This window comes from Cercospora kikuchii (assembly GCF_019650295.1).
Source record: "Cercospora kikuchii DNA, contig_00004, whole genome shotgun sequence".
NCBI lineage: Eukaryota > Fungi > Ascomycota > Dothideomycetes > Mycosphaerellales > Mycosphaerellaceae > Cercospora > Cercospora kikuchii.
In genome coordinates this window covers 2,127,186-2,145,693 of record NW_025408585.1, presented here as the reverse complement: position 1 = coordinate 2,145,693, position 18,508 = coordinate 2,127,186, and the positions used below count along the sequence as shown (strand labels likewise).

General features: G+C 53.1%; 7 protein-coding genes across 7 annotated transcripts; 5 read left to right on the top strand and 2 right to left on the bottom strand.

The window, feature by feature from the left end:
* Window positions 1-116: 116 nt before the first annotated feature.
* On the top strand, window positions 117-2,738 carry CKM354_000708200 (uncharacterized protein; the record flags this gene model as incomplete). The annotated part of the gene is made up of 3 exons (XM_044802421.1): window positions 117-237; window positions 291-2,671; window positions 2,727-2,738. The coding sequence occupies 3 exons, from the start codon at window positions 117-119 to the stop codon at window positions 2,736-2,738; spliced, it is 2,514 nt and encodes an 837-aa protein (XP_044658356.1).
* A 296-nt stretch (window positions 2,739-3,034) lies between these two features.
* Window positions 3,035-3,655, top strand: CKM354_000708100 (uncharacterized protein; the record flags this gene model as incomplete). Its single annotated transcript, XM_044802420.1, has 1 exon — window positions 3,035-3,655. One exon carries the CDS (start codon window positions 3,035-3,037, stop codon window positions 3,653-3,655), a length of 621 nt encoding a protein of 206 aa, XP_044658355.1.
* Window positions 3,656-5,293: 1,638 nt separating this feature from the next.
* On the top strand, window positions 5,294-5,668 carry CKM354_000708000 (uncharacterized protein; the record flags this gene model as incomplete). The annotated part of the gene is made up of 1 exon (XM_044802419.1): window positions 5,294-5,668. One exon carries the CDS (start codon window positions 5,294-5,296, stop codon window positions 5,666-5,668), a length of 375 nt encoding a protein of 124 aa, XP_044658354.1.
* A 3,484-nt stretch (window positions 5,669-9,152) lies between these two features.
* On the bottom strand, window positions 9,153-11,031 carry CKM354_000707900 (uncharacterized protein; the record flags this gene model as incomplete). The annotated part of the gene is made up of 3 exons (XM_044802418.1): window positions 9,153-10,421; window positions 10,476-10,791; window positions 10,841-11,031. 3 exons carry the CDS (start codon window positions 11,029-11,031, stop codon window positions 9,153-9,155), a joined length of 1,776 nt encoding a protein of 591 aa, XP_044658353.1.
* A 1,543-nt stretch (window positions 11,032-12,574) lies between these two features.
* CKM354_000707800 (uncharacterized protein) lies at window positions 12,575-13,677 on the top strand (the record flags this gene model as incomplete). Its single annotated transcript, XM_044802417.1, has 2 exons — window positions 12,575-12,694; window positions 12,745-13,677. 2 exons carry the CDS (start codon window positions 12,575-12,577, stop codon window positions 13,675-13,677), a joined length of 1,053 nt encoding a protein of 350 aa, XP_044658352.1.
* A 1,950-nt stretch (window positions 13,678-15,627) lies between these two features.
* On the top strand, window positions 15,628-16,221 carry CKM354_000707700 (uncharacterized protein; the record flags this gene model as incomplete). The annotated part of the gene is made up of 2 exons (XM_044802416.1): window positions 15,628-15,832; window positions 15,911-16,221. 2 exons carry the CDS (start codon window positions 15,628-15,630, stop codon window positions 16,219-16,221), a joined length of 516 nt encoding a protein of 171 aa, XP_044658351.1.
* Window positions 16,222-16,489: 268 nt separating this feature from the next.
* Window positions 16,490-18,048, bottom strand: CKM354_000707600 (uncharacterized protein; the record flags this gene model as incomplete). The annotated part of the gene is made up of 2 exons (XM_044802415.1): window positions 16,490-17,572; window positions 17,791-18,048. The coding sequence occupies 2 exons, from the start codon at window positions 18,046-18,048 to the stop codon at window positions 16,490-16,492; spliced, it is 1,341 nt and encodes a 446-aa protein (XP_044658350.1).
* Window positions 18,049-18,508: the final 460 nt, after the last annotated feature.

Genomic DNA, 18,508 nt, shown 5'->3' with positions numbered 1-18,508 from the left:
ACATGTGTCGCGACGTCGCGTGGTATTGCATTCCTCTGTTCAGGCTACTACCTCTTTCCTCATCTTGATTCGTGTCTGCCATTGAACTTCTCGCATTTCGCCTTCCTAATGGTCAAATGACAATCGAAAATAATGCCAAATCCATCTGGCGCAGCTGGACTGCGTCTCCTCGCCCTTTCCTTGGCTTCTTCTTGATTTCACTTGTCTCCCTCGTATTCTTTAATCATTTCGTGTTCGGCAAGTACCCGTGCCAATAGAATTAGCCATATTGTCTACTGACTATCTCATAGATACCGACTCGAACAAATGTCAAGCATTAGTCTCAGAGGGACAGTGGTACAACGGGAAAGATTGGCTGATTCCTGGTTGCACCACGATCCAGTATGAGAGCAAACATATCAGACAATGTGTGGGCGACGAGACGCGCCGATTCACGCTCATTGGCGACCTCCATGTGCAACGGCTATATTTCCAGCTTGGCAGGCGCCTGAAGCATGACATCGAGGTCCCGAACGACCGTGAACAAGATCTGTCGATCTCCAAAGACAATATCACGGTGCAGTATTTTTACGACCCATACTTGAACAGAACAAGTCTCATCGACAGCTTTGCTTCCGAACATGAGCAGGAGAGAAGGCCGCCGTTGCTGGCAGTCATCGGCGCGGGCAACGCACATGCGGAACGAGGAATGGCTGAGCGATATGTGGGCATAGTCGATGCACTGGCCTCGACTTACCAGACTTCCCCCGCAAGGGGTGTTTTCACGCACGAACAGGGACCTGGGGACCTTGTCCTCTTCACTCCAGCTGAGGAACCGTACAATAATGGGACTATGAAGAACGAGCCCTTTCGCGAGCTCAATACCAAGCTGGAGGCACTGGAACACGTCAATATGCTCTGGAGCTTTCGCGACATGGTCAGTGGCCGTCAAGATCTGTACAAGGCGAATGAGCCGCGCGTAGCGGATAAAGTTATTCAGAAACGTGTGGATTTGCTACTGAACCTTCGGTGCAATGCGAAAGTGGGTAGCAAGAAGGATGCCAACAACCACGCCATCTGCTGTGGAGCCTGGAGAGGGCCCAACTGGATACAGATCGCTCTCCTTCTGCTTGGACTTGCCATACTACCCCTGGCGACCCTCATTGACTTCAAGCTGCAACTCTTGTCCGACTCAGCGCGGCCGGCTTTACGAGCATTCTGTGCATTCACCGCTGTGCTGGCTTCTTCGTGGATTGCAGATCGGACGCACATCTTTGAGCACGCAACACGTCTGGGGCTGGTCAAACCCACTCTGTTCTTGATGATCATCGTCACATTCTTGATTGGTTTCGCGACTGTTCGCAGAAGTGCGATCAAATCCAAGCCTGGCGAGGCACCCCAAAGCCAGCCTTTCCTGCCACGCGACCAAACTGATGAGTGGAAAGGTTGGATGCAAGCTTTGATTATCATCTACCACTACAACAAAGGTTGGAAATTTCTCCACTTCTGGGAGGTCATCCGCCTTACTGTGGCATCCTACCTCTTTCTCACTGGCTTCGGACATACAGTGTACTTCTTGCAGAAGAAGGACTATTCGCTGAAGAGATTCTGCAACGTCATGATTCGTACGAACCTCCTACCCGTTGCATTGACCTATGTGATGCGGACCAGCTGGATCTTGTACTACTACTTGCCTTTGTCGACTTTCAACTTTCTGGTCGTGTACGCCACACTTGCAATCGGACGCCGTTACAATGAGTATGCCCTCTTTCTCCTGGCGAAGATCACAACAGCGGCCGTACTCCTCAATACGTTCCTGAGTACCAAAGATCTTCCCAGAACTGTGGTACGCTTTTTTCAACTTACATGCAAGATGAGGTTCGACTCTGATGAGTTCTTTGGACATCGCGTCGAGCAAGACAAGTATGTTGTGTTCGTTGGAATGGTCACTGGTATGCTCTACATCTACGTTCGGTCTACAGTGGAAAACCACGAGCATCAGGGCAGATTTAACAACGCTTTCCGGAAAGCTTGGCCAGTACTCAAGCCATTCTCTGTCGCGACTGCCGCCCTAGCTCAGGTTCTTTTCTGGTATTGGACTGCGAAACACGTTCCAAATGGGAAGCATTGGACAAAACTGCAGCCCTACCTCACGGCATTGCCGATTGTAAGCTTCACTGTCTTGCGCAACGCGCATCCAATACTGCGTAACTGGCATTCTGCTGCGTTCGCCTGGCTTGGAAGATACTCACTGGAAATGTACGTCCTGCAAGATCATCTGTGGCTCGCGAACGATCAAGAAGCAGTGCTACGAACTGGGTTCTTTCATGGAAACGAAACATTCTTGGGAGACAGGTGGCGGGATATCGTATTGCTTACACCGCTCTACCTGGTCGCGTGTAGCATTGTAGGAGATGCTACAGGTGTCATCACCAACTGGTTCATCAAGGACGAGCCAACAACGGAGAGTGTACCAGCAACCACAAGCAGACCACTTGACGAAGTCGAAATGGGTCTTCTCGCTAATGATAGCATCGACACAGTGGCCGAAGCAAGCACGAGCGAGAAGGCAGGTAGCACACCGACGACGTGGTTCGGCGGGGATTCGAAAACATACCAAGTCGGAATATGGCCACGAAAGCTCAAACATCGAGTGTACCTTACACTTGGGATCTTGTGGACACTGAATGTGGTATGTCATGAGACGCCCGCATCACTAATTCGATACTTAACTGACAAGCTTGTAGACGTACACATGATGTTCTGGAGCTATTTGGCTGAGACATCCCAGCGATCGCCTTCAAGGTACCCGTCACAGTGTTGCCCGAGGGGCTGGTGACAGGTGTACGGCATAGACGAGCTGTTGCAACACCATCTCGTACACACATGATCCAGAATCTGTGTAGCATAATGGTAAGGCTACCAGTCTCGTGCAAGTCCTCTTGAGAAGGCGACGAAGGCGATCACCATGATAAATATCCTCCGGAGCCACCCTCCAACGGCTCAAGCACACACATCCACTCACACACAACTCACAGCCCGAGACGACAACAAAATGAGACTTGCCGCCCTTGCCATCGCAATGGGCCTTGTGGCAGCCATCCCGCTTGCCACCGGAGAAGAGGACAGCGTCGTGCTCAGCGTGCTTTCGCACGACAATTTCATCTCTGAAACGACTTGCAGCTGGTCCAGCAAAGGCAGCGCAGACAAGACCAAACCATGCCTCCATGCCGTTGCCAAGAATCTCACACAGGACTTCCTGGCTGCATACCAGGAAGCATCGCCTGTGGACAAGGGCCTGGACGCCACGCGCTCTGCACAGCAAGGCAACGCCCAATTCAACGTCAGCGGAATCGTTGGCAATTTCTACTGGCTTTCTCTCAGCAGCGAGGCTTATGATCACTTCAACAAGTCACCTGCAACTATTGAGCTGATTGCTAGCTCCCTCAGCGACTATGTCCTCGAGTACAATGCAACGGAGATTTGCGTCGACTTGAGTACAGGCAAAGGCGGTGGTGGTGATATTATTGCGAACGGTGTCATGACTTTTGGTTGGGGCCTCGAGCCATTCTTCTATGCTGATCCCGGGCTTTTGGAGAGAAGACTTAAGCAGGACTGTCAGATTGGTAATATGCGCATGTATGCTACACATTATCGTGAAGTGGCTCTGATCTGAGGAAGGATAGTTTTGGCTTGTCTAGGAAGGAGTGTGAAGGAACGTGTCACCTGCAGCTATGTCCCTGGACCAAGCGCTGAGGTCTCTGCTTTGCCGTAGCTAGTCTCGTAAGCTCTGCAGGCTCTATCATCTCAGATGAAGATGTACTTTTTGGTCATCGCTCGCTCAAGCTCTAACGGTGCTCTTCCGTTGCATAGCTGGACGAGAGAGTAGAGACCTGCCTCTCTTTACGGAGAAAGCACCCGGCCCGTAACTATGGCTCTGGTTCAAAGCCCATGGTGCATTATCGCTGTAGCCAGTCTCGTAGGCAAATAAGTCCTTGTGACTCAGGGAAAGGTGTGCATTCTATTTACTCGAAGTGGCTGGCAGGAGTCCCATCATGTATCTCAGACAGCTCCCAGCAACACTCTCGCTTCGGTTCCGTCACATCAGGAGCAGAGAATCTTCGCTTTCTTCGCACTGATAGATGTCGAGGTCCGGTCAGCTCGTTACTGCAGGCTCCCGGCCATAGTCAGTCTGCGCTGCTCAGAAGCCTTCGCCGCTCTAGAGAAAGGTGCACGCTTTCTGAACATCCTCTGGGCTTCTTTGTATGGTGTGACGAGCGAGTATGCACCATCATCGCGTGATGATAGCGTCAGGCTGAGTGTGAGAAATGAGCTGCACATCAAATTCGACCAGCTTATACAGACGGTGATCTGGCTTCCATGGTCCCATGTCGAGGACATGCCGAGCTTGTGCGAAACTTGATGTGTAAGCATAAGTCTTCTTCTCTTTCAAGCAATTGTCCTTGACCCATGTACAAAATTGCTCAAAATTTTCACGTGTGTGTTCGAGGTCGATATCGTACTTCTGAAGGTCGTTGGCACTGTCGAAAGTATGCGAAGCAATAGTAGGGACTTCGCTCGATTCGGCTTTCTTGCTGCTATTCTTTGCTCGCTCCTGAGGAGGCGCTTGCCCCTCTGTTTGGCAGTTCGGTCTTTCTCTACTCCAGGTTCCTCTTCTGGACCACGCAACTGCTTGGTAGGTGATAGCGTAGGAAGTTCACAGAGCCTTATGCGAGCCGGCACGTTGACTCTCTGGTACGCTGTGATGGACGCGAGGCTCGCTGACGCGTTTCGGAACCTCTGCCAGTCGTGTCATCCTCGCCGCCTTGTTGTCTGCCCCAAGTTGTTACCATGATGGTAAGCTGTCTCAGTTCGGACTCGTTATGGAGCCAGCTTGTGGGCATAGAGTGAACGACGAGCGGCTCAAAAAGGAGAAAGTAGTGCTTTGATCTACGTTTCATCTGCGTGGCAGAACAGAACGCCGAAGTATTGATGGCTGTCAGTTCCTTCCGTCTGCACATCGCCGCGTCTTTACTTGACCCACTCTCCGCAACGGTTGAGACAAACGCGACTTCGAGCAGTGTCACTCTGCTTCGAAAGTGATCTTGCTCCTCGCTGCTTCGAACCTGATCCTGCTCCTTGTCACAACTGTCTCTCATCAGAGCGTGCTTCTTGTGCGGGACTCACCATCGACATCGATATTGACACCGCCACCCGCGCTACGGAAATCAGAAACGATTTCTGCCTGCCTTCCAGCACATCCTTGCCTCGACACAGACTTCCGACCCATGCCGCCTCATTCCACAACACGAGCATGAGTTCCATCGTCGACAGGGCATTTACGGAGGAGTACAACGCAGCAGTCGATTTGTACGATGACGATAAGCTCGAGGAATGCATCACCAAAGCGAAGACCATTCTTGCCGACAGCTACTGCCCTCGCCACCACCGTATTAAAACATTTGCTCTACTTGGCAATACGCTTGGGGACTGGACTGAAGCCTGGGAATACTACGTGGAGGCCCATACACTTTGGCGCATTTTGCGTCGCTGGAATCCGGTTGGGGAGGATGAAAAGGTCGATGCAGCCTTGGCGGAGATGAGACACGCGCTCGAGGCTTTGAAGTCGGCGCTTGATGAGGAAAAACGCAGGGATAGGAGTGATTGCGAAGACTGCAAGGCGGTATGAGAAGTTCGCGCGAAAGGAGTAGCTCCTTCATGAGGCAAGGTATGGTGCGGAGAACGAGTTCGATAGCAAACTGGCAACTAGTCAGCTCAATGGAACTGGTAACAATACGCGACATAATCAACTCGGATGAGTATAGCCAGTAGTTTACGAGAATGGTCGCCGTAATGTATTGCCCTGAACCTGTGAAACGCGTCGCGCCGCGAATCAGATACAGGAGAGTCGGTGTCGTGGCCGCAAATATAGTGCAGGGCACATTCTCCCATGTCGCTGCGCCGGATCATCAGCAACCACAAACGCTTTAGATCAGCCTTGTGATAGCCGCGTGGTACCACCAGCTATGTATCGAGTCTATGCTCGGCTCGCGACTCGAGGTGAGGCCACCAGATGATCGCAGCAGCTGTGTTTGGCAGTCACATCTGGTCGGGCACCTATCTCCTATCAAGCACGAGACAATCGTGCCTGGCTTCTGACTTCACGGTCGCTCGAGCATGAAGACGCACTTTTGCAACCCGACTGCTGTCCATGCCAAATCTCCAGACCAGCCGTTGTGGCCAATGTTACGTGGCGTGATGCGCGATGTACCCGGCAGCGTGAGAGCACTTTTGATTTCTTCGAGAGGCCGCAAAGCGTCCCTACGTGGCTTCTCCCATCTTCGACATGCCCAATGCGCAAAGGCAGCCACGGTACTCGCCCAGCGTCTGGCGCGTGACCTTGTCTTTTCTTCTCGTGCCTTTTGCCATCACGAAGCTTTGACGCTCTGCAGGGGATGTTGTTTGGATGCTTTAGGGGTCCACCAAACGCCAGCCACAAAACATCAGCAATGTGAGGACGCCGACAACACACCATATCATGAAATGCCTCGATGCCATTCGAATTCACATCGAGCGTGATCAGCGTGACTTGCAGACGAACCTCCCGTTGTTCGCATGTCGGAGTGTCTCGTTGTTGTGGAGCAAAGGCGATCTGAAGATCTGAAGTTCTTGAACATAGTCCGAGGCGCGCAGCGTCCTCACAACCGTTTCCAGTCCTGCAACCAGCATACGCGCTCTTCAGATAGCCGTTGACGCGCAGCAGTTGGACAAATGTCGTCGCCGTCGTTAGCGTGACCCACCTGCTGGCAAGCATAAGACAGTGCTCTCTCCCTCATTTCTTTCTCTTCCTTTTCATCACCTTCCACCCACCCTTCCCCTCCCTCCCCTTCCCTCTCCCTCCTTCCCCCAACACCCACCCGCACATCATCCCTTCACCTTCCCAGCGCCACCTGCTAACTCCTTCTTAGGGACACCAGAACTCGCAAAGATCAAGTCGCCCCGGGTTCGCACTCGCAGCGTAAGTCCTTGCGGCAGCGTAAGTCGAGTGCCGTTTGTCGGTCGCATTTCAAAGGAGTACGCGAAAAATATGGTCCAAGCCTAGCTCTCCCTTGCTGTAAAAACTCCGTGTTTACACGGTCGCAAGTCATCTGTTAGGGCGGGCATCTGCGGGTGAAAGTACATAGATTTGATCCTTTGGCGTTTGGCGTTTGGGTTTGGGCGTTCTGGTTTTGACAAGTGGCATCTGGACTTCTGCAAACTGGACTTCTGGCGACTGGATTTCTGGAGCTGGACTTCTGGACTCTGGTCTCTGGATCTGGCGATTGGAGGTCCGGACTTCTGGATCTGGCCTCCGGACTTCCGGTTTCTGGTGCCTGGTGCCTGGTGCCTGGTGCCCGGCGTGCTCGGATCTGGACCTGGACTCGTGCCTTTGAGCGGGCAGGAGAACAATCTCATGGCTAGTGAAGGTTTCTGAATTCGGTGAGTGTCCGCTTGCCGCGTGCTGTCTTGACTATGCTGACATCCGGCGACAGAATTGGAGAGCCAGCAAACACCTTAAAGCCTTTGAGCGGGCTCACAACAACCTCGCGGCCAGTGAATAGTTCACAGCTCGGTAAGTGCAACCACCTCCGCGACTCGCAAGAAGAAGCGCTGATTTCTGCCAGAATCAACAGGGCATGGGGCGCACGCTTTCGAGCGAGGCACCTGGAATCCCACGGCACTGCAACATCTCGACACCTGAGACATCTGTTGCATGTCAGCGCCACTTCTCACCAACCAACTCACTTCGCGCATTGGAAGTGGCGCTGGCCTGTAACAGCTATTCTCAGCCAATCGCCACTTGAGCCTTTGAGCGGGCCTTACAACAACCTCGCAGCGGTGACCAAACGCCGGAGAGGTAAGCAGTCCTCTGCATTCCCATCAAACATTCACTGACCTTGCTTCAGGGAACAGTCGCGCCGCGAACGTCGCCTTCTCCGGGGGTTTCCAGCCTTTGAGCGGGCTTCACAACAATCTCGCAGCGGTTCTGACCGGCGAGAGTGGTAAGTCGTCTTGCGCTTTTACGCCCTAGCCATCCCTGACAGGTACGGCAGGTGACCGACGAGCCCGGATGTCGCCTCTCTCGCCTTGCGTGATCCTCGAGCGCCTTTGAGCGGGCTTCAGAACAATCTCTCAGCAGGACCGGAACCGCGACAGTGGTAAGCCTTCGTCCTTGTCCATTCATGCACCCCTCACTGACATGATCATCAGGTTTCTGGCGTGCGCGACACTCTCTGCTGTTTCAAAAAGACAGCGCCTCTGAGTAGGCCTGATAGAGGCCAAGCAAGCAGCAGCTTCTGTCGTATGGAAGCTGCTTGCCATCCGGAGTGTTCGCAGGTTTGAGGCTCGCTTGAAAGCTTCTCGCGCTTCGCAGCACCTTCTGACAACCTCATTGCGGGCTGGAGCCATCAACAAGGTATGTCAATCCTATCCTGAGCAAACTCAAGTGCACATGCACAAGCTGAAATTTTGCGCAGATTATCTTCGACTTGGGATTTTGGTGATTTCTGGTCTTCTCGGCTTCACGAAGCCTGTCTGTAGCCAGCTTCAGAGCGAGCAGTCGGTAGCAAAATTATCGCAAATCCTTGTGTGTCCAAAGTGTCTCCAAGTAGTTGATCATGTTACTCTCTTGTCATCATTTCGCCGCGGTCGCCTGGACCAGTGGGGCGTCCTTGAGTTGTCTTGCCATCTCCGTGCACGTTGCAAGCACGAACTCACGTGAACTTGCATTTGCGTGATAATAATACAGCCCAATCGACAGTGATTGGATAAGTGCCGTGATTAATGAAGACAAAAGAAAGATTGTGCCCTTGATCGAGGAATGGTGGAAATTGGTATCCTTGGCATCACGTGACTACGGCTGAGACGACCAACAAGACGTCTACTGAAGCATCACATCTCCACTTCCGAGCAAGCTGGATACAAGTCGTTTAAGAGTAGCAATAGAGAAAGACTGTGAAGTATGGGCTGTGGGGAAATGGGTGTGTTGCGAGCGTAACGCAAGGAAACGTGAGGTTGAACAAAAGAGAGGTCGAGAAATTGACACAGTCGGTGAGAGACGATCTCGTAAACATCTATAGCGACAGTAACATGCTATCGTTCTCGTAAGGTCAGACCATCATATCTAAACTCGTCTAGACAATCGCGGCAGGCGTCCTACCCCACTGGGGAGCATTAATGACGAAACCCATAAGACATCCAGAGATCACAGCAGTCGACGGCAAGGTAATAAACCAACCCGCATAACTCCACAGAACCATACGCCAATTAATAGCGCGGAAATCGCCCGCGCAGAGACCGACACCAACTGTAGCGCCAATGATACACTGTGTGGTGGACACTGGGAGGGCCAAACGGGTCGCCAGGACGACAGTGACAGCTGCGCCAAGCTCCATACAGAACCCACGAGCTGGGGAGTGCAGGGTGATGCGGTTACCCAAGTTGCGCATGAGGTTGTAGCCGTATGTCCAGAGACCGATGGAAATAGCAGCACCTCCGAAAATTAGAACCCAAATCGGGACCTCAGAGTCTTCGCCTGCCGTGTTGGTCTGCCAGATCTGATAGATAGCGGCCAGGGGGCCCATGGCATTGGCGACGTCGTTGGCTCCGTGACCGAAAGATGCGGTTGCGGCGGTCATGACTTGGAGGAAAGAGTACAAATGCTCAACTTTGTTGTCGTAGTGTTCTACGCGCGCGTGCTTGTCTGCAAGGTTCTTGCCAACCAGTAAACGTTGCAGGAACTTGGGCTCATTGTTTCGAGTTGTTGCACTCTGTTCTGATACAATGTCGATCATGACACCGCGGAAGAAGGTCCACTTGGCGGTCTTCCAGAGCTGAGCTGGCTCCCACCACTTGGGCTTGACCTCGGGCACGGCTGGGTCGGCCGGCTTCTCGGCCATGGCGACGGCTGGATTATGAACGTAGGATTCACGGCGCTTCTCGGTGCTGATGCCGTCAACATCGACTTGGGTCTTGTCGAGAGACTCCTCGTCACTGGAGCGGTCGTTGACGATCATGCGACCTTCGCTGTCGAGCTCGGAGCGCGTCTTGTGGCCAGCGTAGTAGTCTGGCACGAGACGCATGCCCTCAGGGATTGGACCAGCGTCTGGACGGCGGAGGAGGAGAGGACCCTTGATGATCTCCCATTGCTTGAGCTTCCAGTCCTCCTTGACCAAGCGAACGTAGATGAATGGCATGAGGAACAGGGCAGACAGGAGCGCAACACCGCCGGCGACACCGAAGATGGTACCGACAGTTGGTGCAACTCCCCAGTCATCGAGATCGAGGGATGCAGCTCCCTTCCAGACGACCAACATGGTCAGGATACCGGAAGTGAGGCCGAAGAAGACTGGGATCGTCCACATGCCAACAATAAGCGGGTTCCTGGACTTCATAACACCATACTGGAAAGTGATTAGCTGAAGTAAACGCAGCGAATACCCTATGCTTGAGCTTACCTTGGTGAACAAGAACAAGAGCGCGCCGAAGGCTCCAGCAACGCAAGGCGCGATACCCCATGCTGCGAAAACCTGAGAAACACCCTCCCAGCTCCAGTCGACGCCATTGGCACCGACTGTCGCGAATCCGACACCGATAATACCACCAATGATGCAGTGTGTTGTTGAGACGGGAAGACCGATCTTGGTAGCAAGGGTCAAGAAGAGGGAGGAACCGATAAGAGCGCACAACATTCCCAGCATGAGCACAGAAGGAGTCTCCTCAAATTCGCTGATCTGGATGATATCGTTTCGGATAGTACCAGCGACACGGTTACTAGGGGTGGTCAGTTGGTTGTACATGTGAAATGGCGTCTCATACTAACCCCGCGAGCACTGCTCCCAGGAACTCCATGACCGCACCAATGGTCATGGCCTGGATCATGGTCAAGGACCTCGACGAGACCGAAGTCGCGAACGAGTTGGCCACATCGTTAGCACCAATGTTCCACGCATCAAGGAAGGCGAAACACAGGCCGAGGCCGAAAATGTAGCTGTATTGTGGAAGAGCAGCCATTGTGTCGAGATACTGTCAAGAAACGGTATACGACAGAGGGGCTCGTGCCAAAGAAAGAGTGGATTTGCAATGAACAGAACGCGAGGCAATCCCTACCTTCAGCTGTACTTATATGAGATGGAAGGGCTTTCCAGCACGAGCAAAACCTATGCCGCTGCCAGATCGATCCCAGAAACCAAGCATTGCCATGAGGTGTTAGGAGGCACGATTTCCCTCGTGGCGAACGGATGTTTGGCTGAATTCGTTTTTGCCCGTGGCTCACAGGACCACCAACAGGTAGCAGCGCTCGTCGTTGGATTCCTGGGTACTGTACTTGGCTCTCGGTCTTCTGGGTTGGCAGACAGCGCTGAGAGAATCCAAGGCTTCCTCGGCGAAGTTCGATAGCTGCAAAGTGGGTACGACCAGATGATCTTGTCGAAGCCCAAGATACTGCGCGAGCTTCTACGCACTTGTTTCCGACGTCTGACCTTGAGTTAATCGAATGCGCTCACGATGGCCAGCGCGGCCACCAGGCTGAAGCGCAAACCGTGGTTTACAAATTGCTGTAGCGACGTCTTCCGCGAGAGCAGGTGCGATCTGATGTGCCATCGAAACGCACGCTGCTGGTGTTGGCAAAGTCTGTTGGGGCGTCGCCTCGCATCGGCTGGCGAGCAACTTTCCACTCCAATCATGCGGCGCCTCTTCACCACGTGTCGGTGCAGCTCTTCCTGCCGCCATGCTTCTCCTTCTTTGCCAATGACCTAGAACACCTTCGAGCAGACATCGCTCTCTTGGATCGCCTTAACATTGCGCGGTATTTGATGCAGTTCTGTCAACACTCAAGGACCAGCTTCCTTTTCGGGTATATCCTGCCCGCTTGTCCTCAGCGAGCTGCATGAGACCATTCTCACGCATTTTGCGCAGGCCGGCCTGCTTCGGCGTTCACCGATGCCACTATACCATGTGTCTATGCCAATGCGATACCCAAGGGATCTGGCAGAGATGTCACATTGAGTGAAACTCCTGGCCAGTCATGAACTTCGGAGCACCCCACGAGATCTTCTTGCTCGCTAGCGTATCGGCTTAGATAAATGATGCGTGTTGACGATGTCGGTTGACAGAGCGCAATCGGGGAGAGTGATGCCAGGCGCCGTCGTGAGCTCGAACAGGGGGAACATTCACGTTGGAGACGGGAAGATGAGGTTGGAGGGTGGCAGGCGCGAAATAATATAAATGTAGTCGGGTTGGACCATGTCCTGGCTGCGATGTCACTGAGCCTCGTTGATTCGCCCAGCCATATGCGTGCCGAGCCAATGATTGAGAGCTGCACCCGACACGGTCGTTGCATCGATGTTCACGCAACGTCTTCAGCTCAATGCGCATGTGAAGTTGATCGTCGTAGAATCTGATGTTGTCGTCGCCGTGTCCGTAGCTTGCAGTTATCCTGATTCGCTGCGGACTTGACGCCGCGCCAGGCAGCTTCGAGCAGGCTTGTGATGTCAAGTTGTCTTCAACTTTCTTCCGACTTGTCCACAACACATCCCCACTACATGGACGAGCTGCCATGACAGACATTACAGGAGACTTCAACATCTGCTTGAAGCAAAAGGGCGCTGAGCCGGTCTTGCCCAAGCAGTATGATCTTCAGGCCATCAACGCCTTCCTGCAGGAAGCGTATAGCATAGTATGTATGCTATGGAAACTGCCATAGGCCCCGTCTAATATCCGCCCCAGTATGCACGCATAGCAGACCTGAACCGAGAACTGCGTGCCATTCGCCCAGCCTACCTCTCAACAGCACAGCCCTCTCGACGACGGCACGTGAGCGACAGCGCTCGACCCTTGACAGACGACGAACGCGAGGCTATCGATGCTCAGTCGAAGCAATTGTTGCGACAACTCAATGCCAAAATCACCGGGCTCAAACAGGCTGAGGATGTACGGAACCAGACATTGGACTCTGTCGCTCTGCGCAAGCGTGCCCAAGGCGGTTTGATGGGGCTCGGGCGATGGGCAGCAGGCGGAGCTCAAACTGCAAAATTGCCCGAAGAAGAGCTTGAGGAGGCTGCCAGAAAGACCGTCTTCGCTGTCAGAGAGAGCATCATTCTGTACTTGCAGCAGAAGCTGGAAGAAGCTGGACGGGTGCAGAGTGAAATGATGGACATACGTTTGACCAGAGAAGTGGAGAAGACAAAATCTATGTTGGCCAAGTCAGCGATGGGCGGTGCCACATCTCACCTCGTGAGCGAATCTCTGGTGTCTTCTCAACCAGGCCCGTCGAAACGGCAGCGCTTCTCTGCTGAGCTCGAAAGCGGAACGCCTGACTCGACAGGGCGAGAAGAGCTGAGTGAAGAACAGCTCCAGCTGTTCGCAGAGGAGAACAATGAGCTTCTCAAGCACTATGAGGATCAGCTGGACCAGGTAAGGACCGCGGAGAAAAGTATCCTGGAGATTAGCGAGCTGCACAATACTCTACATGCCAACCTCCAACAACAGAGCGAGCATATCGAGCAGCTGGTACAAGACTCGTACTTGACGACCGAGAATGTGGGCAGAGGTAACAAGGAGCTCCAGCGAGCGAGCGAGCGGCGGAGCACTGCTCAGTTACTGTTCTGGTCGACCTGCGCCTTCTGCAGCTTTCTGGTGGCTTGGGACTTCTTCATATGAGAGCTACCTCCTTCGAGCATTGTCAATCACGCGAATCTACGCTTATTGTTCTACACCGCAACTTTAGAGAACCACAAAGCAGCCCCATTCTTGAGAAAAGAATCCGCAAGGAAGATAATGCATCATGGGCTCAACACTCTTCTGAATCTGCAGACTTTTTAGGATGCTCCGGATGCTGCAGCTCTGGGAAGAACTCTTCAAGCCCTCCCCAATCGGCTGCACTCAAGTCAATGTGCTGGTCTGCCTCGCTCTCATGCAATGCAGCTTCAGTACTGGTAGAGGTCCTGGACTGCTCCGTATCCGTGGATGGGGTTGCACTGGGTCGGCCTGAGATTTGATCTCCCGTGCTGACAGTGCTGTGCAGCTCAGACGCATCCTCTCTCAAGAGTTTCCACAGGTTGACTCGGTGTGCTGATCGCTGTCTAGCAGCATTGGAATAACTCGGCGTGTTGGTTCCAGTCTCAGCCTCCGCAGCGCCGAGCGACCTCTGCTGCAAGAGCATCTCTGTGGTCGTTCGCAATCGGTCAAGCAGCGCTTGGATCTTTCGCAGTAGTTCGCATTCAGAGTATGCGCTTCTTTTGACTGCATTCGCGGCTTCGGCAGCTGCGGGCGTCTGATCTAAGACCATTAGCTGCAGATTCTAAGCAGCTGTGCGAACATTCAGCACTTGCCTACGAAGCGGTACTCTGTCGTGACTCTGCCAGACTTCTCCTCATATATGCACTACAGCTATGTTAGAAATCTCCTAAAGGCACGCGACTCCCACCAAACTGGAAGTTCAGAACGGGACCAAGCTTACCAGGGAGCTCGTTTCTCTGCACCTCGCGCAGACTGGCCGTCCTCGATCACACTTCAGCTTTCGACGTCTGCGTGTTGTCAGTAATTGGCAGCAGCAAGGAAACTTTCAATATGCTGACCTGCAACTCCGACATGTGGTAACGCTACGATCACTGTACCGAGACATGAGAAACAAGAATTGAGTCCGCTTGAGAATATTACAACTTAGCGCGACGAGATGCTATCATGCGACTACATCTGTCATGATATAAACCCATGACTACGGCATCGGTCGAAGCAACATGAAGCGTCTAGACATACCACCGACACGACTATCCTCGAAAAAGTAGCTGGAGACGGCTGATTGTTATGAAAGCCAGTCGCATTGTGCTCTGAGGTGAATAATCAGGCTCACCCGTGCCGCATAGCCACTCTCTGAACCGCCGCTCCGTGCTGTGGCTGTTACACGAGCCGGTGGCAATAGACTGAGCCCAGATGCTGTTCGTGATAGACAATCAGAAGCCTCAGGTCGTCCAAGGCGGATGTCGTCAACGGACGAGATCGCCATTAGTGATGTCAAGCCCGGAGCTTAGGTCCGGGCATCGGCTATGTAAGACGACTTGTGCGATTGTTCGGCGACGTGAGAAACCGACGCCGAAGTCCCCTGCATGGACTGTCACAAGGAAGAAGACAACTTCCAATGCTGTGTCAGCGCGTGAAATACTGGTCAGCCGAGTTCCTTCATCTCTGATGTAGAGAGGTTCGAATTGACTTCTGTGATTTTCACAAGCTTGGCCCGAGGCTGTATGGATCTCATGAGATCCTGCGGGCGTTGCGCGAGAACGAGGTGCGCTAAGAGCACACTCCACGACTGCAAACGTCGCTACATCGTACAGTAGGCAGCAATTGAACACCCTGGAACGTGCACACGGCGGTTGTATATTTGTACAGTAGATACCTATCGGAAACCATTACTGCCATTTTGCCTTGAATCAGCAGCTCCATCGGACCCGCATCAAATTCTGATCAAACTGCACACCAAATCAAAATCCTGCCAGCCTCAGCGCAAGACGGAAGCAAAACCATACGCGCACTACTCCTGCAAGCATCACGCATCGCATATCACCTAGGAAACCAAAACAAGACTCCTCATCAAATATCCTAACCAACACAATGTCCTCCATCCTCACAACCCTCCAAACCTTCTTCCTCGGCATCCAGCCTCCCGGCGCCCTTCCACCATCCCTCACATCCTCCTACATAATCTTCCACTTTCTCTTCGCCTACGCCGGAATTTCCACTCGGCCGTGGAAATCGCACTACAAAATCGACCACCAAGTCTCCCCGCGCGAAGACTTGACAAAATACGGACCAAAAGGTCAGCCCGGACCCCCAATACTCCCAAACTCCAACATGCATAACAACTTGCTAACGCCTGCGCTGTTGAATCCTATAGCCGTCGCATCAGGGAAAATCACCCAAAAACAACTCAATCAGGTCATTCGCGTCCAATCCGCTCATGAGAATAGTGTGGAGCATTTCCCGCTTTTCGTTGGGGCGCTTTTGTTCGCTCACGTGGCGCATTTGCCAACAGAGGCGATCAATAGGACAGGAGCGTATTATACGCTTGCGAGATTGGTATATGTTGCTTCGTATGTTTTGATCACGGATGCGAAATTGGCTTTGCTGCGAGGCGTGGCGTGGTGGGCGAGTAACATTATTTGCTTGAAATTGGTTTGGCTGGGCGGGAAGGCTTTGAACGCTTGAAACTGAAAGAATACTTCCAAGGTGGATGGAAGAAGTGTCTGCGAAGAGCATGATGGGAAGAGAATACGACAGCAACGAACGGCATCGGGACACAGAACGAGTGAGAGAAAAGCAAGTTTCATCATTGCACAGCAACAGTACTTTTGTGTTGAAGCTAGGGCCCCTGGCCCTGAATTTCTATCAACTTTCTACCAACTCTGCTTCGTGCCTGGTCATGCTCTCGTGCCATTACTCATCACATACCGTAAAGAGAAGTCCTGTCAAACCTCTATGATGTCTCGCGAACGACAGCATCGACAGACTTGGCAAAGTAGTCGATGTTCTTGGTGTTGAGACCTGCCATGGAAATGCGGCCGTTCTTGGTCATGTAGATGTGGTACTCGCTGCGAAGCTTCTCCACCTGCTTCTCGTTCAGGCCAGTGAAGGAGAACATGCCAATCTGGTCGGTAATGTGGTTCCATGTACCCGGGGTCTTGGCTTCCTCGAGACGTGTGCGAACAGCCTTGCGCATCTCCTTGATACGGCCCGACATGGTGCGCAGATCCTCCTCCCATTGTGCGAAGAGCTTGTCGTCGTTGAGGACAAGCGATGCGATGCGGGCGCCGTACGCCGGCGGATTTGAGATCTCCGAACGCTGGAGAATGGCCAGTTGCGATCCGACACGCTGTGTTGTCTCTGCTGCGCTGGAGCCCGGGGATGTGACAAAGTGGAAACAGCCTGCACGCTCGCCATACAGACCAAAGTTCTTGGCGTAGGATTGAGCGATGACGAGCTCGAATCCTTGCTCGACGAAATAGTTGATGGCCCAGCCATCCTTCTCGAGCGAACCAGATGCGAAGCCTTGGTAAGCAGTGTCGAAGAAGGGGAAGTGCTTCTTGGACTTCATGACCTTTGCGATCTCCTTCCACTGATCTTGCGTGGGATCCACGCCCGTGGGGTTGTGTGCACATGCATGCAGCAGAATCACGCTGCCCTCTGGTGCGTCCTTGATGGCACCAATCATGCCCTCAAAATCAAGGCCCTTGGTCTGCTTGCTGAAGTATGGGTATTGCTTGACTGGCAGTCGGACGTTGCCGAAGATCTGGTTGTGGTTTGCCCATGTTGGGTTGCTGACGTAGACCGCCTTCGCCTCTGCGTTTGCTGGGTTGTAGAACTTGGCGAGGAAGAGGGCACCAAGATGCACAGCTCCCGTGCCGGAGATGGTCTGCAGTGAGATGACACGCTTGTCGGCGATGGCAGGCGAGTTCTTGCCCAAGATGAGCTTCTGAGAGGCGGAGGTGAAGTCGGGGAGACCGGCGATTGGAAGGTACTCGTGGTTGAGGTCGGGATCGTTGCGAAGGAGTTCGTCTGCCTGAAGTGTATGTTAGTAAGGAGTGCATGCTCCGACTTCCGCATTGTTGGAGCTCGTAGATGCATCCTCGACAATGGTGTTTGTCTCGCATCGCCAGCTCGAATGAACAGAATGTATGACTCGAACGCCTCCTTCATGCTGCCCACTATCGAGGGCGGTGTCTGCCCACTTCTCGCCACAGTGTTCGGGCTCTTTCTCTGTGCTCCAAACTAGCTTACCTGCTTCACGACGGGAAGAACCCAAGGCTTCGCATTGTCGTCGCGGTATGCTCCAATTCCCAAATCGATCTTTTTCGAATCGGTATCCTTGCGGTAGGCGGCCATCAATCCGAACAGCGGATCCTCTGGTGCGAGAGGCACGACATCCTGCGTGAAGGCCGTAGCCACGTTGTCGCCAACAGACCCCATATTGAGTTGCGATTTGAGTTGCTGGAGTCGATGTTTGGAAGGGTTGGAGTTGTTGTTTGAAGATGACATTGGCGGGACAGCTCAGTGGGCTGTTATGTAAATTCGTGGAGCAAGTGGGCCAGGGTCTCCGCCAGACGCGGCAACGGAAGGCGCGTCTCGGGCTCGTGTGGAGAAATGGAGCTTGAGCTTTTTGGCGTTTCACTTTGCGTCTTCACTTTGCAAAATGTCGCCGTCTGCTGCTTTCGTGAGCAGTGCAGCCCGGCGGGTCATATGCTATACAATTTATCCCGGCTCATTTTCGGTCCCATGTGATGATATCAACGCACCATCACATCAGAGCGTCGTCTACTCGCCCAGCCTAGGCGAAACGCGGTCAGGAAATACCCACGGAGCCGAGGCACGCCCTGCTAACCTGCTCGGTCTTTGACGTTCTTCCACCTGCCTACCACGCGCTTTCTGCAGTCTATGCCGGACGCAGTGGGGCCAGAATGCGTTCGCCAAAGGAGACAGTGCCCCAAGCTAATCGAAA